At 41.8% G+C, this 23,922-nt stretch overlaps 1 protein-coding gene across 1 annotated transcript in view; it reads left to right on the forward strand.

Annotated features, from left to right (window-relative positions):
• The first annotated feature begins 410 nt into the window (after positions 1–410).
• Positions 411–23,922, forward strand: part of LOC148022414 (putative potassium transporter 12) — a 42,165-nt gene continuing 18,653 nt past the window's right edge. Inside the window, exons 1-6 of the mRNA XM_087698029.1 lie at positions 411–678; positions 15,102–15,327; positions 15,429–15,674; positions 16,121–16,171; positions 16,255–16,515; positions 16,595–16,647. Coding sequence (XP_087554155.1) covers positions 547–678; positions 15,102–15,327; positions 15,429–15,674; positions 16,121–16,171; positions 16,255–16,515; positions 16,595–16,647 — 969 coding nt within the window. The 5' untranslated portion in view covers positions 411–546. The remainder of the gene's footprint in view (positions 679–15,101; positions 15,328–15,428; positions 15,675–16,120; positions 16,172–16,254; positions 16,516–16,594; positions 16,648–23,922) is intronic.

Below are 23,922 nucleotides of genomic sequence, written 5' to 3' on the forward strand. Positions count from 1 at the left end.
TTATGGACGATGGACTACCTTTTTTGGGTTTGATGGGGCAGAGCAAGGCCTATAGTCATGCGTGTGCTTGGTTATTTTGCCTGTGAAAGCAAGTTTAAAAAAATTCTACGTCTGTCGAACATGTCCCATTGAAGAGGTTGCCGATGAATTGATGATATGTACAAGGCACATAGATTTGTAGATGGTTGGAGGCTTAAATGTAGATAAGTGAAAGGATAGTTCAAAGGACTTGGCAGGAAATTCAAGTGACACAAGTTAGTTAAGAAGTTGCTGTCAAAATAATGTACATCATGTGATCAGTGGTCACTTTACTTTCGCATTAATTAAAAAATGATTAAAAAAAAAGATTCTCCTGCTTTTCTGGATTTATTTGTGCGCGTGGGAGACTTTTTTATTGATACGTCTGTGACTCCGCGTGCGTAAACCAGCCACGGTCCCGTGTACACGAGCAACTTAATATTTCTGCAGAAAGAGCTTGGGAGTCTAGAACTCTGTGATTATGCATCGTCAGCATCAGAGCCACATCGTCTTGTTTGGTTGAGAGCCATGGATAGCTCTCTGCGTAGTCAGTCCAGCAGTGATGACCATATTCACAAGTTGGCAGAGCTCAACCAGCGCCTCGACCCTCCCCTTGATGGCGAGGCCGAACTTGTCCGTGACTTGGCGCAGGGACCAAAGGTCAGTTTAATTCACCATCGGCACACACACACACACACACAGAGAGAGAGAGAGAGAGAGAGAGAGAGAGAGAGAGAGAGAGAGAGAGAGTGTGTGTGTGTGTGTGTGTGTGTGTGTGTGTGTGTTAAGACTAAGTACTACCATAGCTTATGGACCACAAATTAAAAAGATACTGCTGCAAAATGAACAAAGAGGGTACGAGAAATGCCATAAATAACTTATTTTGCTTCCAAATCATAGTGCCATTTACAACAGTTTTGAGTATACAATTGTGTATATCTCTGTGTATGTGTGTGTGTTTGCTTGTTGACTATGGGATTTCAGCAAGTTTGTTTGTTTTCTTTCGTGCTTGTAGCTGTGTGGCTTCATTGGGTGGTTTTTAAAGCTGTGGGTATAGCTTTGCTGTACTTATATGAGACCAAATCAGCCTATGAGACAAAACATATGCATCTCAAACTTGGATAATTTCCAACTGAGTGAAGTGTATCTAATTGAAGGGTAACAACTAGCTATGAAATAGCAAATAGCTGGGGGAGTGAAATCCAGGAATCTGATACATCTGCCAGTTTGACAATGCTGTGGGACTGATATGACAGTGTGTGGAGGGAAGTACAGCATCACAATCATCTTTGTCCCTCATATGTCTATCCAAGATAGATGAGCTGAAGCACTGAAGCTAGACTGCTCAATGGCCTGCCGGTATCATCTGTACCGTCTGATGGTACCTCAAGCAAGGACGTGGACTGAGAGGCCTAGATGGCATGCTTTGCATCTTTCTCTTGCTTTGCCTGAGGTAACTCCCTGTGGTGGTTCCACAGGTCTGTTTGAGGTATGCCCTCATTTATGTTTTATGGCTTGCACCCCTAAAAGAGTATATGAGAGTGTGCTGTCCACAGCCCCAAGGTGCCTCCCTCAAGTTTACAAGTTGCTCTCTATGTCGGCACAACTCCAAAAGGAAAAGTCCGAGGTAATGCTGTTTGAGAAAAGCCATCGTCCTAGGTAATGGTTCGAAATCCTCTTGGAATAGGCACTGGAAGTGTCCTTTCATCTCATTATGTAGTGTAAAGAAATACTTGGGCACAGAGGATAAACACAATGTGACACGACGATAGAAATATAGAACTCAAAGCTGAGTAGTAACTCAGAATGAATGCTGGAAAAACACTTTGCAAGAGCAAATACAAAACCTCAAATCTCTGTGTCTCAGAATGGACTGGGGCAGAGATGAATTGCAGTGTATCATACTTTGAATGGACCCCAAATTGCAGCAAGCAGCCTCTGTATGCAATCAGTTGCTGCAAACACACATCAGAGTGATGAATCTATCCGGACCAGGCCGATCAGAGGTAGTGGCATTGGGACGGTCTGCACAGGTGAAAATAACTAGATAGCTTCCCAAAAAGGCAGGGCAGGCTGAAAACACAGCTCTTGGCTGCAAGGCATCGGCTCTAGAAGGTTGGTGGAATGCTGGGCAGCAGTTGGGAACAGCAAACGTAGTCCCAGACAGGCTGATGGAGGCAGCAGACAGCTCCGCAAATGCTCCAGGAAGATGGTGACTACTGCCCATAGGGTGCTTGTTCATGGAGTGGTGAAATCTGCAAAATAGGGATAGAAGCAGGTGGTTGGGCAGCCTCTTGTTAATAGATGTGGATTCTCCCATATGTTTGAGTGTTCGCTTATGGGACATAGAAACTTTGGTAATTTTGAGCTTTGGGGCTGTTTTAAAAGAGCTGATTAAGTTCTAATTGGTAATTCACCTTGTTTCATTGGTAATTGACCTTTTTAGCTTAACATATAGTGTTTCTTAATCTCCAACTCAGACTGTCAGAGCTAGCAAATCTAATCCTTAGGGGAACAAAATCTGCTTAATGGTGACCAATCTCTATCTGGAATTGCATACTACCACTGAGTTTTGGAAGTGGGAGAAATGCAAATGGAAAAAAATGGAGTTTCAGAGTCTTGGCCAATTTTGCAGACTAGGGGTGGAGCTTTGGGTTTTAGCATTGAATCCATATATAGGTACTTTAATATATCAATGTACACAACAACACATTTATTCACATTTCACACGAAATTGCAAGCTTTCATGTCACATGAACATGCTATATCATATATGACCATTACAAGATTGAAGAACATAAAACATTGAGTTGCAAATAATGAACATTGAACGAGTAATAGAATTGCAATCTGTATAAACATTAGAAAACATAAAAGACATACTAGCACTAAGCATACGTGATATACCATGGAGCATGAGGAGTACATTATACATAACACCAAATGATAGATCTCATGAGCCACATACATAATGTAAAGACTCGAGACAAGTAAAGGATGCCGAGAGTGGCAAGTCCAAGACACATGATAGTAGATACATTTTCTAATAAAAAGTTTGTGCATTCGCCCCATCATAGAATGAAAGATCATAGAACATGGATGATAGCACTATGGCACATGTTGAAACAGGATAACCCAGGATGCACCACTTGAAACTCTCTAGATAACCTTGGATGCATTGCGGGATGGGCTAGCCGAAATAGCATTTGAAGCTTGTGTTTTGATCCAAAATGGCCCTTGGTAGAACGAGGTAGCATAAGTGTGCCATGTCTCTGCAGAGGTAATAGCAAGCTTAGCTATGGGCTCTTGGAATACCTTCTATGCTACCTTGTTGTCTTGTCCTAAAAATAGCTAGTAAAAACTTGTGCCCCAACATGGCCAAGTATATCCGCCTCTTAAATAGTGGCGAAAGGTTGCGTGCACTTGGGTATGTATACGTGTCCCCAGTGCTTCCTCATGCTAGAGGAAAGCATGAGTTTCATGACATTTTTGTAAGACATCCTTGCTTCAAGGAGGGGGTGAGAGGAGGTTTGGTGTGAGGAAAGTATGTGACAGCTGAGCTATGGAGTGTGGAGGCACATTGTGCCTTGAGCAAGGGTGACAAGATCTCGTCAAGGACAAGGATTGTCACCTCGCAACTTACAAGAGAATAACTTGAAGAAGAAAATGAAAAACTTGATTCTCTTATTTCTCGATGGAAGAATTATAACAATATGCTTCTTGATACAAGGTTAATGCAATGGTGTTCACAATAAGACTAGATTCTTGATACAAGATGTCACGAGGACATGAAATTTTAATGCTTTGCTTAGCATTTGATTAAAAGTTATTCATAGTCACAAGTGATGCAAAATGGTATGCAGACGGGGAATGGGGGACGGGGAGGAATGTCCGTCACTCTTGACTATATAATCACATGGAATAGAATGTGGGATAGAAAAAAGCTACTGTTCCTCCAATCCTCAAGTCCAAAAATGGCTGTCACTTGTGACTGAAGTTAATAAAATGTGACTTGCACATGTGAGTGTAAAGAAATACCCTAACACAGAAACACAAACAGAAACCGTACGACAAAGCATAGATCGATAAAAGAACATAGTTAGGGTTAGGATAACTCAGAGACAATGAATACAGAAAATAAATGAAGTGATATGACTGCTAAATATACAATGCTCATGTAGTAGACACACTATGTAGTGAATGAACACTGAATCTCGAACTCTTGTATCTCAAGGATCAGGGCAGGGGTAATGAGCTGGAGAGTGTGTCGTACTCCGAACGGATCGTGAATCACAGCAAGGCAGCCTCTAGATGTCGAACAACAGTAAATGCAACTTGTGTATGGCTGTACCTGAAGCAGATGACAGTCTAGAGAGAGTGTGTAGTAAATGTAGGCTGTAGAGAGAGAATAACAGCAAACGCAGGCTGTGGGAGAGAAAATTAGCTGAACGCAGGCAGAGGAGAGAGAAAGTCTGCAAACTCAGGCAGTGGAGAGAGAAAATCTGCTGCAACAGGCTGAGGAGAGAGAAAAACAGCAGCGACAGCAGGGAGGAGAGAGAAAACTGAGCAGGCGGCAGCTCAAGAGTGATCAGCAACAGTCGCTCTGCTGTAAACAGCTGCAAACTGCGGGTGGAAGGTTGGAAACAATTGCCAGCCTGTAGATGACAACAAGGGACAGCTGAGACTGTGATGTCCTCCGTGAAAGGGGTGTGGGCAGCAAGCTGAAAACGCCTGAAACCTGCAAAAACGAGATTATTTTTGAATGGAGGGCAGCATAACTATTTGCACAATCCATGGATATTTGTTCGGGAAACCGTATTTGAGCCCACTTGCTGTCACGGGGACGTGAAATTTTTGAGATGCTTAATGTTGCTAGCAACATTTGATTATTTAATAATCTAATGTGCACGATTGTAAGGCACATGTGATGCACATGACAGTTATTTCATGGAAACATGCCAAGGATTTCAAGGAGTTATTGGATGTCAAAGGCAAAAGTTGTGACAAGTTATGCTAGCTAGGTTTTGGTTGTTAGTTGGTGTCAGTTTTGACCCTAGAACAGTTATTTGGCCATTAAGTGTTAGTGGTGACACTAGGGACTAGCATTACTTAATTAATTAGTGTCAGTCTAAGGGTCAATTGAGGTTGGGGACCACTCAAGGTTGCAAATGGCCTAGCCAATTTAATTATGGATGGGCACATTTAATTTTGGGCAGGGTCAAAAGGGTTGAAATTAATTTTTAAAATTAATTAATTGGTTGAAAATTGTTGGAAAATGGGATTAGAAGGCTGCCACTTGTGGCGAAAATGCCCATGCAATGGGGGAGAAGGTTGTTTGGGGCTAAGAGAGGGCCATTCAATGCATTCAGTTTGGGAGAGAGAGGGAGCAGTAGCTGATGTGGTCAATTTTCTATAGAGAAATCAGCCATTGGAGGCAAGTGATGACTGCGAGGAGGCCCCACAAACCAAACGATTGCATTTAATGTAGTAAATACAACAAGTGACAGCATCTGGCATTAGGCAACAGCATGGCGACAACTCGAATTGCTGATTTGACTGGGCGACAATTAATTTTGGGGTTTTTCCTGTGTGGAAAGTTAGGAAATTCTCTCTCCAGCATTTTATCTCCTTCTTCAACGTATTCTTTGAAGATCTCAACATTCATCAATTGAAGAAGTTCTAAGTTAGATTTGGTGGACAATAGGCGGAATTTTGCTGTAAATCCTAAATTTTTAGAGAAATTAGGGTTTAGCAGCCACCTTGGGACATGTGCCATCAGACAAGGGCATTGTACACTCAAATCAGCACATGAAATTCAAGGAATTGTCAAGGATTTCAAATGCCAGCTCATCCATTTTAAATTGGGGTAGCATTTGGTCAATTGTGTAAGTCCTGGGTGAAAATCAAGGGGCAGTTGGCCCAACTTGCTTGCTGATTGATTGTACAGTAAGCGGCTTTTGGATCAACAAAGGAGATTGTGAAATTTCAGCTTGTGTTCAATCCATTAACAATTCAAGTTAAAGAAATACCACAAGGGGGCACTAGTTTTGGGGCCAAAAGGGTGTCCAATGTCCATGATTATGATAGTAATGTGTGTGCATTTCAGTGTATGTTCAATTGTTAATTATTGTAATTAAGTGCTTGATTAGGTTTTACCACCCTTTCTGAGAAGAAATGTTGGTTTCATGGTTCCATTGTCGTGGTACCACTCAATCCTTTGATTTGGTGGGCTTGAGGCACCTGCTGATTGCAAGCCAAGGCTTTGTGCCAGTATTGATTTTTGTGTTTAGCTAAGAAATTACAGGAAGATGTCTTCATACAGTGAGATAGAATTAAGTAGTGATGATGCCTCTTAGTCTAGACATTCACATGGTAAAGAAGGAAATGCAATGCCTGATGTTGGACAAGGCTCACATGATGGACATTAAGCTAAACATGTTGTTGTTGGACAAGATGCAAGGTCTTCAAGGCAAGATGAGACTGATGACTAGCAAGGGGAAGAGGAATTTGATAACCAGTGCAAGAATCGGATGAGGACAGCAACAAATCTTTGTGCTGAATTGGCAAAGGATCCTCAGTTTGTTTGATTTTTGAATGCTTCTAAGAAGGACAACAAAGGAAAGAAGAAATCTTCTTCTACACCTTTGGAACAGCAAGGTGCATAGAAGATAGTGCCAAATCCTTCACTTGGAGCTCCCAAAGAAGCCAATGAGAAGAAATAATTGGTATCGATAGGGCAAGTGTGCAAATGCAAGGCCATCGTGGAAGTGCCAGTGCAATGGATTTTGGACAACCAGGCATGCATGCGATAATGGGGCAGCTAGGATACTTTGGTGATAGCGTGATTTTTCATGTAATGGTTGGACAAGGACCACATATGGAAATGTATGGCAAAACTCTCTATGGTATGCAATAGCTAATGCATGGGTGTGCAAGGCCGAATGTATTCGGGTACGGTTGGTAATGTGCATAATCATATATATGGCAACATTGGTTTGATGCCGGAGGCACAAAGTAGCATGTTTGGTTATGCATCTACACCCCTAAATGCTTATGGGGCTCAAGGAATGAGTGCTGGTCATGCAAATTCTTTTTCTGGGCTTGATCATTGTAGGCCATCTCGTGGGCCCGTTGATCCATGATTCAGGCTCCCTAGGTATTTAAATTGTCATTGAATGTAGTTGTTACCCCTAGTGTCCTAGCACTAAGTGACATTAGGGTTAGGGTTTATTTTAGGGTTTCCTATGAGGTTAAACTGTTAGGGTTTCATATTTTATTATTTAAAGACACTTCATGCCTTGCGCAAGAGTGTGGCATTATTCAGTGCGATTGCCTAGAGCGTTATACTCTCACACACACATACTCTCTCTCTCATTAATTCGTTACTTCTCATTCATGATTAGGTCTTGTTGTGCATTGATTAATTCTTTCATTCTCATTCATTTTCCCATTGAATTAATCGCACAATCACTCCATGCAGAGGCCAATAGTGGTATCAAAGCGGCTTTTGTTCATCACTCTCGCCATCGCTCGAACCATGAGCTAGCCATTGCCATTGAGTGCCACACCTCGGCTGGCTGCCCCATGAGCCATTGGCCCCTATGCCGGCGCAAGTTTCATGGCAATTGCGCACTTTGTGCCGCCATCTTCGCCCATTGGCTATCACATAACATCTGAGACCCAAGCTCTTACGGGCTTGTTCTCAATTGTCGCCGGCTGGCCCTCCCTTTAGCTGACTCACTGTCACTCGACAGGCCTGCCTATCAGCCCCGTGACCTGCCATGCTTGCTGTGTATCTGTCCGTTGTTGCCGCCTCGCGCCCCGTCATGCCAAAAACGTTGCCTGCCAGTCTGTCCTGTCGGCGACCTGCACACTGTCCTACAAACTCACCGCCAGCCCCGTCATGCCAAGCCGCTACCTGGTCGATGCGTCACTCCTACGGTGACAGGCCAAGTTCCAAGGTTCATTTTTGAAGGTTGCACAGCCCTTCTGGGCCATTATTGACCTCCGGGAGAATCCCAAAATATTGCAAGCAATGCATTTGAAAGGCAAAAGAAAAATTTATAAATGGCTAGCAATAAATTTTAATTCTAGTGACATGTTCTTGTCACAAAGAATCTATGGCATATTGCCAATGGCATCGAGGAACGGCTGGTCTCTCCAACATCGACACCACCTCCCGCTTCCACATCGCAAGGTGGCTCTCATGATGTTGAATCATCTTCTTCTTTGACAATGCCTCCCCACTCAAGATCATATTCGATGGGATGGCTGTGATGTCCAAGCACATGCCCTAATTGCTTTATTTGTGAAGAGAGCTAGCATTCCATACATCTGATCGTGCAAGACATCCAAGGATGCATGACAAAAGCTTGCATCATTATATCAAGTGCGCGATGAAGCACGTGTTGTGTAAGCAACTGGAAGATGTTCTCATGGAAGAAGAAGGTAATATGGATGCCTATTTCACTGGCACGAAAGATCTTATTGAGCAATTATTAAACATTGATAAAGAAGTTCTTGATAACTAGCTTGTTTCCATCACTTACCAGAGTCATATAAAGGTTTTGCTACCACCTTGCGGGCGGTAACTATGGGTAACCAAGTTACCTACAGTTTCGACCAGCTTGTGTCTCTTTTGTTGCAGGAAGAATAAAGCTGTCTCAACCGCAATGCTACCATGGCAATCGAATAGGCCTTTTCCAACCACCATCGTGGAAAACCCAAACCCAAGTAGAAAACACGGTTGCTGGTAAAAAAATAGCAAAGTCTCATGCTGGTCATCCTTCGTCTTCCACCCCTTCTACATTGAAGACACCCTTCTATGTTGGTCCATCCTCTTCTAATCCTTCCAAGGGTCCAGTCAACAAAGCTAAGAGGTGTAATTATTGCCAGAAAATAGGGCATGACATCATTGAATGTCGTAAGGGCATTGCATTGGAAAAGAAGGAGTCCGGTCTTGCTCTTACACACGAGACCGCAAACTATTCTCAATTTAAGGATTATACTTTTTTCATTCAGTGTTAGTATAATCCCTCTATTCATGATGCTTGTTTTTCTATTATTGATACGGCTTCTACTTGGTATTTTGACAGTGGTGCATCTAAGCACATCATCTCTTGCCAAACATTTTTCTTCTCTCTCTCTGATGTATCTGAGGGGGGTATAGTTATGTGTGCTAACAATGCCTCTTATGCAGTTAAAGGCATTGGATATGTGTAGGTTGTCTTGGGCACTCTTTTGACATTACATGATGCTCTTTATGTGCTCGGCATCAAGAAGAATCTTATCTCCATTTCAGCCATTTCTACTTCTGGGTTTCGCGTCATTTTTGATGGCCCCTGATGCGCGGTATATGATGATCATATTTCTTCTTCCATTGTCTTAACAAGCACCCTCACTAAAGGCCTCTATCGTCTTGATACTTATGATCAGCAATTTGCTGAAAATCCTATCGATAGTGCCTTATTAACAAAGGAATCTTTTCATAGTACACATTTATGGCATTAGAGGCTTGGTCACATAAACCATCGAGCATTGATGAAGCTCCAGTCAGAGGATATGGTCAAAGATCTTCCGAAAATTCACTTGCCATCAAATAAGATTTGTGAAGAGTGTTTACTTGGTAAGATGTATTGATTCTTCTTTCCTAAGGATTCTCATGTTCATTCGTCATCTATTTTGCATCTCCTTCATAGTGATATTTGTGGTCCTATGCGGGCCAAATCCATTGGTGGATTTTTATATTCTGTCACATTTATAATGTCAAAAGTGGATGCAGTGATGGAAGTGTGTGGAAAACTGTTGTAATAGATTGCTAAACACAAGAGACAAAGGAAAGAGAAGGAGAAACATTGCAAAAGAAAACAACACTGCATAAAGAACTCAAAAGCAAAGAGATACTCAGGAAATGGAATCCATATACCAAGATATGAGATAGTACAAAACCAATGTGAGTTAGTGGCTGTGAAGGTACTGACATCTACTCCTCTCCCTCCACCAAAACTAGTTAGGTGATGAATGATCAATGAATGTGGAGGAGAAGCCTGAATAAATAGGCAAAAATAATGCCATAAATCATGTCAAAAGCCCCAAAACTCAATTTAATTAATTGTGTTCTCTTCAGTTTATGTTTTGTCGTTTGATTGTATTTGTGTTTCTACGTTATGATTACCACCCTAGGCAACAACACTTGTGCTAGTATCAGCTTCCTCCTAAATAAAGATTGTGTTATTTGCCTTTCTAGCTTTTTCTAGCTTTTCCCTACATTTAAACAACTTTTCACAATAATAATTAAGTTAAATGTTAAATTTTGATTTTGGTTTTAGAGAAAAAAATTCTAATAATAAATTTCATTGGGACAAAACATCCTAGTGAAAAGTACAAAAATAATCTTGTATGGGTCTTTCAAAACAAAAAACATACAACAAAGTGAAAGTCTATTACAAGGTCTAGTACATAATCAATTAGGAAGTACATAGTGCCAAAGCATGTGTGGTTGGCAGTGAAAGAAAGTGCTAGAATCTCAGGTCCTGAGAAAAGCTTCCTTCTCCTTTTCATAGTCTTTGAACGATTGTGTATCCTCTCCCATCTCCTTCGAAAGTAATGCCAAAGTTTAATTATTTATCTTTTAATACATTAAATTTAAGTTTCCCAACACAAAGTTGTGGTCCACATCCAATTTTTAAATAAAATTAAACCTACCTATCATATAGGTCCATTCCGACTATATTAGCCGATGTGTGCACAAATTAATAAATTTATGTAGGTTCATTCTACCTAAATTAACTAATGTGTGCATAAAACTTACACATAAAACTTAGGTACTGATGGAACTCCCATGTTCAACACAACTCATGCAATGTCCTGGACCAGCCAAAGAGAGTTCCAAAGATAATCACATCCCTGTGACTCCAGGTCACCACCTTAGCTCGCCTACTAGGTGACACATGGTGGAGTGAGTATCCTCCTATGTCTACCTCAGACTCACTTTCTCTAGTCTACAAAGGATAGTTGCATATGCTAGACCCACATGACAATTCATAGCCTCCACTATTGAATGCACTTTGATCTGAATTTAGGACCCACAAACAAGGCTATGAAGTCTTGACACACTTAGCACTCTACCGTGATGTGTGGAGTTTTCTTTCTAGGGCTTGACCTTTATGGAGGAGGGTGAGAAATTAGGATGGATATATTCGCCCAAATCCTGCACTAAAGATTGTCAAAATCAAAGGCAATCAACAGAGCTACCTGCTTGCACCATGGTGGTTGAGGCTCTTTTTACAAGCGGTCATGTGTATCCATGATTCCATAGATTGTATGAGTGGACTTCTAGATGGGCTCCCATTGGTACTAAATCCTCACAGCAGGCCACTGAAGGAGGACACTTATGTGAGAGTGCGCAATGGAAGAAGGAACTTGAACACAAAGGAAGAGAGAGACAATCTGCAAGAGAAGGAGAAAAGAAACCTGCACTGAACAAGGAACAAATGCTGAAGATAGGAGGAGGACTGATCAGTCCCTGCACGCAGCCCACAACGTCAGTGAGGGCACCAAATCAGACTGATGATGATGGCAGCACCGAAGACGGAGAATGATGACGGAGTTGGAGTGTGCACCTGCCAAGGAAGGAGGGAAGATGATAATCTAATTGACTGCCAAGTGGGAAATGACTATAAATAGCCAAAAATCCAAAAAATTGGCCGACCTGAAATTTGGGATAAAAAATATGTCCGACCAGCATTTAATGTCGGTAAAAATGCCAGAAATGCTCAGAAGAATCCTGAAAAGGGTGGACAATGTCCGGTAGGTGAGGCAGGTTGAAGAATGCAGAAACTGCCTCGGGAAATGTGCATAAAATCCTAACTGGAGGAGAAAATGCACTGAAATGCAATAAACTGAGTGCTCTAGAATGAGCTACCTCCTCCGTCAAAACAAGTGATAGATAGGTCAGAGCTCCTAAAGTCCTTGTCAGACTCAGACTGAGGCTCACAAGCAAGAGATGACGAGGCATGACAAATATGACTGCTAACACCCCCTCTCAGATCCTGGATGTGGCGGAAGGCCAAGGGAGAAACAAATCCTGGGGTGCCAAGGGGAATGCCAATGTTGATGAAGTCTGTCGATGAAGATTGCCGATGAAGCAGCTCCTCACGATCCTAGGAAGCCCACTCTAAAACACTAGGGGCTTGGAAATCCATAGCTGCATCACTGAGATCATCCCCCTCTAAAAGGGAAGGGGGGTATGAGGGAACTATCGGAGGAGAGGGTGGGGGATGGGAAGGAACTTGTTGAAAAGAGGTCGCACAAGTGGGAATGGGTGTAGCAATAGACAATTGCCTCGGAGGACCCTGTATAAGAGAAGGGGAGTGGAGCCTATAAAGCCCGCTCTTCTACCAACGTGTTGTGATAACAGCCCCTGTAGAAGAATCTTGAATACAAATAGCTTGCTCAGTGAAGACAACCCGGGTACCGAGCCTTGTAAGGCCATAAATTGAGAGGAGTGGAAAGCCCAAGTTTGGAACATAAAGAGCCTGGGGAAGGGAGCTCAACACATGGTCGGGAAATAAAGGCAAGGTGCCAACACTACAAATAGGCATCGAAGCAATGTCACCAATAGTGATTGAACCCTCAGAAGGGCATAGATCTTGCAACAAATCACCTCGGGGAGTCATATGACTAGAAGCTCTAGTATCAACCAGCCAAGGCCTCTCAAAAGATGAGGCAACCACTAAAGAAGGCTCCTCCAAGTCAACAATATGAAGGAACACTAACTCATGGGTAACTGCCGGGGTAGAGCTAGAAGGCTCGGATGTTTTAGCTCCATCCTTCGCTCCCAGACAAAGGTGAGGGTACTTCTTCTAACATTTCTCCTATGGCTGTGTCCCCTTTCCATAATATGGGCGTTTAGGCTTCTCCAAGTCAGAGTCAAAACCTGAAGAACTCTCTTGTCTTTTAGCCTGTGACTTCCCTTTCTTCAATGTCCCCCCTCCTGAACCTGCAACAAATGCTTTGGTGGAGGTGGATCCACTAGCTACCTCTTTGGCGTGCTCATCATGTTCCAAAGCAAGCAGGGCAAGCTTCTCCTATAGAAACCGCTCACGGGTCCTTCATGTAAGAAGGTTGGTGTAGAAGACATCAAACCGGGGAGATGGTAGCTGAGTCAAAAGAATCATGGCCATATCCTCTGAAGAGATCATCCTGCCAAGGGATGCAAGCTCATCTCTCATGTCCTCCAACCTATTGATATGATCCTTCATGGAAGAAGAATCATCAACAGCGAGCATCCGTAATTTCTTCTCAAGTGTAATCCGATGGGCAAATGTCTTCTAATAGTACGAAGAAGCAAGCTTTGCCCACACTTCTGCTGCTCTGTGTCGCTCTTAGGCAATGATACCATGCTTTGATACCATGTGAGAGTGCGCAACGGAAGAAGGAACTTGAACATGGAGGAAGAGAGAGACAATCTGCAAAAGAAGAAGAAAAGAAACCTGCATTGAACAAGGAACAAATGCTGAATACAGAAGGACTGATCAGTCCCTACACACAGCTCACGGCGTCAGTGAGGGCACCAGATCAGGCTGATGATGATGGGAGCACCGAAGACGGAGGAAGATGATGGAGTCGGAGTGTGCACGTGCCAAGGAAGGAGGGAAGATGATAATCTGACTGCCAAGTGGGAAATGGCTATAAATAGCCAAAAATCCAAAAAACTGCCCGACCTGAAATTTGGGATCAAAAATATGTCCAACCAGCATTTAATGCTGGTAAAAATGCTAGAAATGCTCAAAAAAATCCAGAAAAGGGTGGACAATGTCTGGTAGGTGAGACATGCTGAAGAATGCAGAAACTGCCCCGGGAAATGCACATAAAATCCTGACCGGAGGAGAAAATGCACTGAAATGCAATAAATTGAGTGCTCTAGAATGAGCTACCTCCTCCGTCAAAACAAGTGATAGACAGGTCAGAGCTCCTAAAGTCCTTGTCAAACTCAGACTGAGGCTCATAGGCAGGAGATGACAAGGCATGACAAACATGACTGCTAACAACTTAATGGGCTAATTTGCACAGACTAGAATGTAATTGAGGAAATAGCAAACAGCTTGGCCATATGAGAACCACTAATGACCATCAACATATAAAATAATCAATAGTGAAGAGCAGAATAATACAGATTGGCCTCTAACTAGCTCATGGTGGTTGTTGCTCTCTTACAAGTGATCATACAAATCCATAGACTACAGGAGCTGATTCTAGATGGGTACCCAAAATTGCACTACACTCCTCATAGAAGCTTGCTGTAGGGGCAGACACACGATGGTGGTTTGCACATGCCACAGACCAGTACATGGTTGAGGGAATAGCAGCCACCTTTGTTATATAAGGAGCTTGCTTCAGATGACATAAGGCCTCAGGAAATGATGCTACTATTAAATATCCTTAAATCTTGGAACAAGATGGTCCTCTGGCTACTCTGCTAGATCTCTTGGTGGAATTTCCCCATTCAGAAGAAGGCAGCATTCAATACCCAAGGCAGGTTTGACCACTAAAATTATGTGGTACAGGAGTGCTGCATGATGAAGATAGGCAAGGTGAGAAGTCAAACACACATCAAGCATCTTGATAAGCTCAAGTTTTGCTAGGTATGTTGGTCTATGGGGAGTTTCGTGTCCGAGACTTCTTTTGTATTGGCATACCACCAGGCCTACCAGTTGGGACACTATAAAAGCCATTGCGGTGGGAAATTCCCAAAAAATATTACTGGTAGTGCAGGATAACAGGTTGGAGGCTATTGACAATTTTCTACAGCATTTTATGTAGGCTTCATTCATACACTTGTTCAGGGTTTCGATAGTGTTGTTAACAATGCATGTTCATGTTGGAAAGCAAAGGGAAGCATTTATGGTTGCATTGAACTACTGCTTCTCTTCGTCAATGACTCTAAACTTGGATCTGATACTCTTTGCTTATTGCGACATTTCCATCTGTGAGAAGCCTTGATATCAAAAGTGAACTGTGAGGGATTACAGTGTATTTTAGCATGATATTTAGTTGTTGAGTCTTTGACACCTGCTTTTCAGGCCTTATCTTCACTAGTTCTTTTGCGGTTTGCCTTTCAAAGTCTTGGAGTGGTATATGGAGATCTTGGTACTTCTCCTTTATATGTATTCCACAGCACATTTCCAAAAGGCATCGAAAAGAGGGAAGATCTGATGGGGGTCCTTTCCCTGATTATATACAGCTTGACAATTGTACCACTGATCAAATATACTTGTATAGTTATGAGAGCAACTGACAATGGAGAAGGTACTTAGTGTACTTTGTTTGAACTTCAAATTTGCAATTTCACTTGCACTGCTCGTTAAAATCTTCTTTTTTCTCATAATCTAGTTGTTACTCCAATGCAGGAGGCACATTTGCACTCTATTCTTTGATTTGTCGCCATGCAAAGGTCAATACGATTCCAAATCTACATCCCACAGACCAGAAGTTAACAACATATAGTAGAAGAGATTTGGATGAGAAGTCACTTGCAGGAAAGGCTAAGATGTTGCTAGAAACAAAGCCACATATTCAAAATCTGCTTGTTTTGCTGGTGCTTCTTGGCACTTGCATGCTTATAGGAGATGGTATTTTGACACCTGCAATCTCAGGCATGGTTTATGACTCATCAAAGTGCCTATGGAATTTCTCTTAATAGTCCATTTAAACTTCAATGTCAAGTGTGAGATTTTTAAACCAAAACATTTGATTGGACAGTTGCTGCAGATTCCTGAAAACTCCAAATTCAAGCTTGTGATCTTTAACCATGAAATTTATTATGAACTGTAGCGTCTGCAAATTTCTGCATAAATTTCCAGTTCAAATGCTGGTGCTAATACACTTTGCTTGATTATTAAAAGCTTTCCATAGTTAATACCAATTATATTTGTGAAAATCCTTAATAGTTAGGTTGAGCTCTTCTTGTTGATTAGAACTTCTGTGGAAGTTATAGCTGGTCTTATGTTGCTAAACATGATGCACATTTTCAAATAGTGTTAAAAAAAAGTGTATATCCATGGATGTGCATGCTACTAAGTGACGTATGATTTCTTTGCAGTCCTTTCTTCTGTAGGGGGGATCCAAGTTGATCACCCAGAGATAAATGACGGTGAGGATTCTAGACTTTTAAGCCTTGGGATCTATGCTAATTATGATGCATGAATGCTTTTAATATTGAACCTGTTTATGCAGATTGGGTTGTAGCAATAGCATGTGCTATCTTAGTGGTCCTATTCAGTGTGCAACGTTTTGGCACAGACAAAGTTGGGTGGTTCTTTGCCCCAGCAGTTCTAGTTTGGTTTCTGTCCATTGGCTTTATTGGCGTTTATAATGTTATCAGGCATGATTTTTCTGTTTTAAGAGCATTTTCACCTGTTTATGTGGTCCGATACTTCACAACCAACAAAAAAAAAAGCTGGCTATCATTGGGAGGTGTCCTTCTCAGCATAACTGGTGGGATATATAGACTTGGCAAATCTGTATTTCAAAAGCTTCAATAGTACCGATTGGTTTTAATATTCTGAATCTACAGGTACTGAAGCTTTATATGCAGATCTAGGGCATTTTTCAGCATTGTCTGTTCAGGTATTAAAAAGAAAAGATTTAAACTGACACTCTTATGTTTCGATTATCAACTTTGTGCAATGAAAGGCAATGTATATGTGATAAGCTGGGATTGACAGAAGTTTCTTCTTCTTTGTTATTCTTGTCCTATATTGCTACTGTTGAGATTTTGGTGCTTTTTAAGTTGTAAAATGCTTTCTAAACTATAAATTTATCTGCCCTCTTCCTACTTTTTTAGCAAAATGTCCCCAGATTTTCTGGGAATTCCCAGAATAACATTAAATACCCAAAATTGGTGTGGTTTCGTTGTAACCAGTTGGCGGGAGAGGGGGCTGTATGGGCCTCATTCCCCTTCCAGTATGAAGGATTCTCCAAGACATCTTCATATTGCTGTATGCATTCAAATTTGTGCACCCCCCATCCCACGTGTTCATCAGGCCTTGTTTTCATATGGCAGCCTCTTTTCTTCGTCATTGAGTTCCCATCCTTTGCCACTAGTATGCCCATCCCCTGGCCCTTAGTCCTTTCGCTCTTTTGTGGTTGGTTACGATGTCTTCGGATCTCGATAGCTCCTCACTATCATCTGTCAGTTGGGTCAAAGACTCGGCTCACTTATTCCCAATTGGACATTACTGGAGTGATCTGGTCTCCAGTCCCCTCAGTCTATGGTGGCCACTTGTTGGGTCAGGCTTTCATTTGGAGAGGGGATCTTACTCCTTTGCTGACATTCTTCATTGATGCACCTCATTGGTAGTGGCACTCTTCCTGCCACCCTCGGATCCATGTCATCTCCTTTGGCTTCTGCTACATCCAATATCTGAGAGGGGGAATTAGCAGTCGTGTGTCATGTATATTTATCTCCTACGTATGGGCCTCACTACAGGTCAGATAAGGACATTAGGACAATGTATTGTCCATCAGTTCATTTGCCTCTGACATTTTAGGTGAAGGTCCATTCCTGCATTTCATCTAGGCAGCCTGTTTCTCTCATTTTTGGGCAGTCATTTATTGCCATGGGTAGGAAGGATTTTATTTGGCACAGGGGCAGCATTTACTGCATCAAGTTTGGCACTTATTGCATTATTTACTGGGCTGACCTCCATCAAATGCACATTGTCCTTTTTGAGCATTTGCGCCTATTTATGGCTGCCCATCTCACTCCACATTCATTCAGCCATTCTCATTTTAGTGATGACCTGATGATCTGAGCTGCGTATAGGGGCTGAGTAAGACGAGCATTTTTCCTTCGCTGTTCACACTTGCACATGGAACACATGCCTTTTTAATTGCATTAATGCCCCACAAATGCCATGAGCTGTATTAATGACAAGGGGATTTTTTGTTTATATCACAAGGGGGCTGTTGTTTTAAGGGGGTTTCTTCGCATTTTCAAAGCTTCTCATTGTGCAAAACATTTGATATAATTCAACTCTAGGATGCAAACATTTCATTAACGAAAGGTTCACATTGCACCTTGTTCCTTTTGCCATGTCCTTGCACCACATAGCCTATACACTTGTCCATCGTGCTCGGTGTCAAATCCTTCAGTGTTGGTACAATGGTCACCATGCCAAGAGCTAGGGGTGTTGGATGAAAGGTCATTTCAATAGAAAAAGCTTGGTGAAGTTTAATTAAATCTTCAGAGTTCGTTTCTCATTTGGTGACACACTTGTCTACATGAAGATGCTTGAGAAGGTTGCCAGCCAACTATTTGTAGCCCTAGGAGTACTTCAAAGAGCCTTCCCTTCCACATAAGGTAAGGTCTCTCTACACATTTCAGGCGCCCACCGTGAAGAGAAAGGCCTCACAAGCCTCTTGCTCCTCTATAATTTTGTTGATAGATGTACCCTTGCCTTGCTTATCCTTCAAGCTATTTAAATTGTTGGATTCATCTCCAACACTCTAAGACTAACTTGTATGCATAGAAGTTGAGGATCCCAATGAAAGAATCCCCACTCTTGAGCCTAACCTAGAGACTTTGTCTTGTTATAATGTTTCCACAATCCATCCAATTGAGGTTCACACCCTTTCTCTCTAGCCATGGATGCCAGTCAAGGGCTCCCAATTGGTGAATGATCATTGTAGAATTATATTCTACTTGTGTGGCTTGAGAGGAAGAGAACTTTTGATTCTATAATAAAAAATAAGGAATCTCTATGGCAAAGAATGGCTACAACTCTTGCTCGTCAATTAGCTTCTTAGGTCCACTTGCTCCATTGTGGTGAAGGTTGATGACATTCTAGGACGCAAAGTGTAAACTCAATAGCTTCTTGTTCACTAAAGTTGAAGCTGAGGAAGAAGGGAAACTATGAGACCAGCCGTGATGCTTCATTGCCAGTTTGGAGGGAGACTTCCACTCCCCCATGAGGATGTAGAAAGGGGGTGATGATCATCTCATGCATTGCAAAGTGACCCCCTAACCAATATCCAGCTTCGCTCGCATTGTAGTAATGGGCTACATGTGATACTGGCTGCTTAGACATGTCCATGGGCAAGTGCCACTTCTTTGGGATGCGGAGGTTGATTTTGTTAGCAGACATGTTATTCAATGTCCTATTCTGTGTACATCTCTCACTTGTGAGCCTTAGTCCAAGTTAGACAAGGAGATCAAGAGCTCTGTCACTATCATAGTCTGTAAGTCTATGTTGTGTGTCAGATGCTTCCCTTTCAGGCACATCAGGCGGAGATTAGGGTTTGTAGGCCTTGATCATCTCATCCTCTAGTTCTCTTAGCTTGTTCACGTTGCACATAGTCCACTATATGGAGTAATTGTAGATTTTACTTACAAGGAAATGTGTTTTGATTTTGTCATTCGAAGGTTTGAATCTGTCACGTGGCAATGTGGGTGGCATCTTCCATCAATGGGTGGGGAGTGTTGTGAAGGTGCCATCTTTGGCAGCATCAGGTCAGCCTGTTCATGTCCTCATGCCTACTTATAGGCTGCCACGCACATGCCCCCATCATATCACATCATCTGAGTCACTCATCTTCCTCGCTCAGATTCTCAATTTCTGCCATCAGTCTGGTTCTCTCATTCATGCACCTTCCCACATGTAGGCTCTGATTGTGTATAGCCTTGCATCAATGTTCAGATCAATATTTCCCTTTGTTTCTTTTGTGTTTATCTACTCTCCTCTCCACATTCTTATCCCTTCCGTTCCACATTCTCAGATGGTATCGTCACCAAGAAGAGTGACAAGGAGCCATAACATTGCATTGTTTTCCCCCTGATTTGTGGTGGCTATAGTCTGTGCAGCCAGGCAATCTGTTTCTGGACCTCTTACAGCTGTGGTCGCTCTCTTCAGAGCGGACGTCAGCATTCAACAAGTATTCTCCATTCACAGCAGATTGTTTATCAATGTGGAGCAGGTTGTTTAAATCAAATGCAACATCCAACAGTCCCTCATCTGGAAAGGGCAGGTTGCAACACCTTTTTAGCTGGTGCTTCTCCATATAGCAGGTCACCTTTCTCCATCTGGATCAATTGTCTCTAAAAGGCAGCTATTGATGGCTACAAAATGTTGTTTTTGTGCTGTGTTTTGCAGGTTTTGTGAAGGTACACATGGGAGAACAATTGACTGAGACCATGAAGAATCGCATTCTGAGCATTGTGAATGTGAGGATCATCATTAAGATCACTGAACGGGAGAATTGATGTAAAGACAATCATGTTAGTGGTGGCATGAAATGGGCCATCAGGTGCAAGATCGAGTGTATTCTTGACACATTCTATCTTTGGGGTTTTGTTGCCCTCCCTACTCGTCCCATAGTAGACCCTTAGGTTGGCTCTATGGTGGGGACTTGACAGCCTTATGGGACCAAATCAATTCTCAAGCTTGTTCCTTCCTCATTCAAGCCAGCCTTCTTGTATAGGGTGGTAGATAACCTGATTTAACACTCATTACAGCAAGCAATACATTCACAAATCCGAAATAAAACTTTACCACAAAAATCTTGGATATTTGACACCCAATTGGCCCCAAAATTGACATTCGATCTTTGGGATTTTGTGCCCTCCCTCCTCATCCTATAGTAGATCCTTAGGTTGGCTCTATGGAATGAACCTAACAGCCTTATGGGACCAAATCAATTCTCAAGCTTGTTCCTTTCTCTTTGAGCCAGGCTTCCTTCTCGGATAGGGTGGTAGATAACCTGATTTAACACTCATTACAGCATATAATAAATTCACAAATCTGAAATAAAACTTTACCACAACATCTTGGATAGTCAATACCCAATCAGCCCCAAAATTGGCACCCCTTGTGGTATCTCTTTACCTTGTATTACTTGATTTCATAGTACACTAAGGTATAGATTGATCTCTCTACAAATTTCAATACATTTGGTTTTCATCAATGACCAGTTGCATCTAGAGACGATTTGCCCCGATTCTGACACAACTTGGGTACATTGAGATATAGATTGATCTCTCTACAAATTTCCATACATTTGGTTTTCATCAATGACCAGCTGCATCAAGAGCTGATTTGCCCCTTTATTTTGACACAACTTGGGTACAAATTGAATCTAATACACTTGCATTCGGGTCAACTTCAATGTGGATGCCCAATCTTCACTAGATCTGCTAGAAACACTTCATTTCTAGTAGCTGCTTTGATCTTTGGGCTTTTGTTTAATGCACATGCACTTTGAGGTGGTTGAGAATCCTAATTTCTGCTGTAAATTAGGGTTTGATAGCATAAGCATTGTTGTCCATCCTCAAAGAATTGAGAAAAACTAAGAATGACTGAGATTCAATGGCACACTTCTTGAGCTGATAAACCCTAATTATAGTTCAATCTGATGCCAAGAAAGTGCTATAACTGTAATCCCCTCTCGTTTTAGAGAGAAAGAAAGAAAAAAAGAAAGAAAAGAAAGAAAGATATATTAATGTTTACAAAAGGCCAATGTGGCCTATAAGAAAGTGATGTAACAACAATCCCCTCCTGTTTTAGAGATGGAGAAAGGAAGAAAGAAAAGAAAGAAATATATATTAATGTTTGCAAAAGGCCGATGTGGCCTATGAGACAAATGTTGTGCAGATTTTGGTAAATTTCTGCAGCATTTGCCCATGTGGTGGCTGGCTTATGTAAGAACAACAGAAGTTTATTGCTGGTTGGGCAAGAACAACAGTGTATTTGCTGGTTTAGCTTGTGCTCTTGCAGTTCAATGCATTTACTCTTGTGTTTGTGATAAAAATGGTTGCAACTTCTTCCAGTTCAGACACTAAGAGTTTGATGGAAATCAAATGGTTTGATGGTCAGGGTTTTGACCTTTGGAAAGACTGTGTGCAGGGCATATTGCTCTTAAAGGATTGTGAGGCTTCTTTGCAGGAAGATAAACCCACACAAATGTCTGATGTAGATTGGGCCAAAGTCGTGTCTTATATAAAGATGGGTGTCATTGATGACATTTTGACACACATTAAGGGCTTAGATACTGGTCATGCAATATGGGAGAAGTTGAAAACTACCTATGAGATTACCACACTTGTTAATCAGGTGTATTTAATGCGCAAGTTGGTGAATATGCGGCTGGATGAGTCCAAGCTTGTAGTTGAGCACTTGAGTGCATTTACTGGTATTTTAAATCAGCTCAAGGATGCTAATTTGGATTTGGATGATAAGTTGAGGGAAATCTTTCTAATCATGACATTGCCTGATTCTTGGGAGACCTTGGTAGTTTCTCTCAGTAATAACCCCAATCCTCATATGATGGTGTGAGGGGTTCAAGTTTGAATGAGGAAATTAGACACAAGTTTAGTGGAGAAGGTAGCAACTCACCTTATAATATTAGAGGTAGGGTTGAAAAGAAAAATGCAAATGCTGGACAGAGAAGTAGAAGCAAGAGCAAAGGAAAGGAAAAGAGTGATGTTACTTGCTATCAGTGTGGTCGGAAGGGCCACAAGAGCCTAATTGCAGGTACTACAAGAAGGAACAAGAGAGAAAGAAGAATGTAGGAGACAAAAAGAAGAAAGAGGATTAGACAGATGTATCTGAGGGAGCCAAAGGCAAGGAAAAGGCCAATGTAACCTCCAATGTAGTCATAGAGGAGCTCTCAGATGCAGAGGCTGATGTACTATGTGCAGTAGATTATGATGCCCTTGTATGTCACATGCAGGATATGCAAGGATTACCGAGGCTGATGTGACTGATGCACTTTTGTCAGTTGATGATGGTGTCACTCAGACTTGGATTGTTGACTCTGGTGCCTCTTTCCATGTAACTCCTTGCTTGGAGTGTTTTGCTATGTTCAATGCAGGTAGTTATGGAAAAGTATATCCTAGAAATAACCATGCTTGCAGCATTGATAGGATAGGCACTGTACACTTGTCTTTGGATAATGGGCAAAAGCTTGTGTTGAAAGATGTTAGATATGTGTCTGGCATCAAGAAGAGTTTACTATCTGTTGGATAGCTTGACTTGCATGGCTACACTACAGTGTTTGGTGGTGGTTTGTGGAAATTGAAAAAGGGTTCCATGCTGATTGCAAAAGGAACCAAGAAGGGCACTTTGTATTGTTTGCATTGTAAAGCTTTGAATGGCAAGTTTCTTGCAATTGCTAAAATTGGCTGTCATTTGGAGTTGTGGCACAAGAGATTAGGCCGTATGAGCCAGAAAGGACTTGATGTCTTTATCTCTTTGAAGATGGTTGATGAAAAAGGCTCTAAACTTGTTTTTTGTAATGACTGTCAGTTTGGAAAGCAAATGAAAATTTCCTTTTACTCTGGTGTCTTTGGTAAGTCCAATGTCTTGGACTTGGTGCATTCTGATGTATGTAGAATGCCCGTGAAATCGTTGGGTGGTGCTGTATATTTTATCTCTTTTATTGATGATTGTTCCAGGAAGATTTGGGTTTATCTGTTGAAAAAGAAAAGCAAAGTGTTTGCTGTTTTTAAAACTTTTCATGCATTTGTGACCACTCAGATAGGTAGAAAGCTGAAATGCTGGAGAACTGATAATGGAGGTGAGTTCACATCTATTGAGTTTAAGTCTTTTTGTGACTTGTATGTAATCAAGAGGGAGCTTATAGCTCCTTACAGCCCTTCTTCAAATGGTGTGGCTGGAAGATACAATAGGACTTTATGTGAGAGAGTGCGGTGCATGCTGTCCACTGCTAATCTCCCTTATGAATTTTGGGGAGAGGCACTTTAAACTGCGGTTCACATTTGCAACCGCTCTCCAAACAGGTCCTTAATTAATGATGGCATCCCTAAGGAGGTTTCGTTAATGAGGTATAATGTTGCTGAAAAGTAGTTTAGCCTTTGATGAAGACATGAAAAAGGTCAAATTTTAG

Source organism: Lygodium microphyllum, chromosome 17, assembly GCF_053477565.2.
Source record: "Lygodium microphyllum isolate KBCC chromosome 17, Lygodium_microphyllum_v1.1.10, whole genome shotgun sequence".
Classification (NCBI taxonomy): Eukaryota; Viridiplantae; Streptophyta; class Polypodiopsida; order Schizaeales; family Lygodiaceae; genus Lygodium; species Lygodium microphyllum.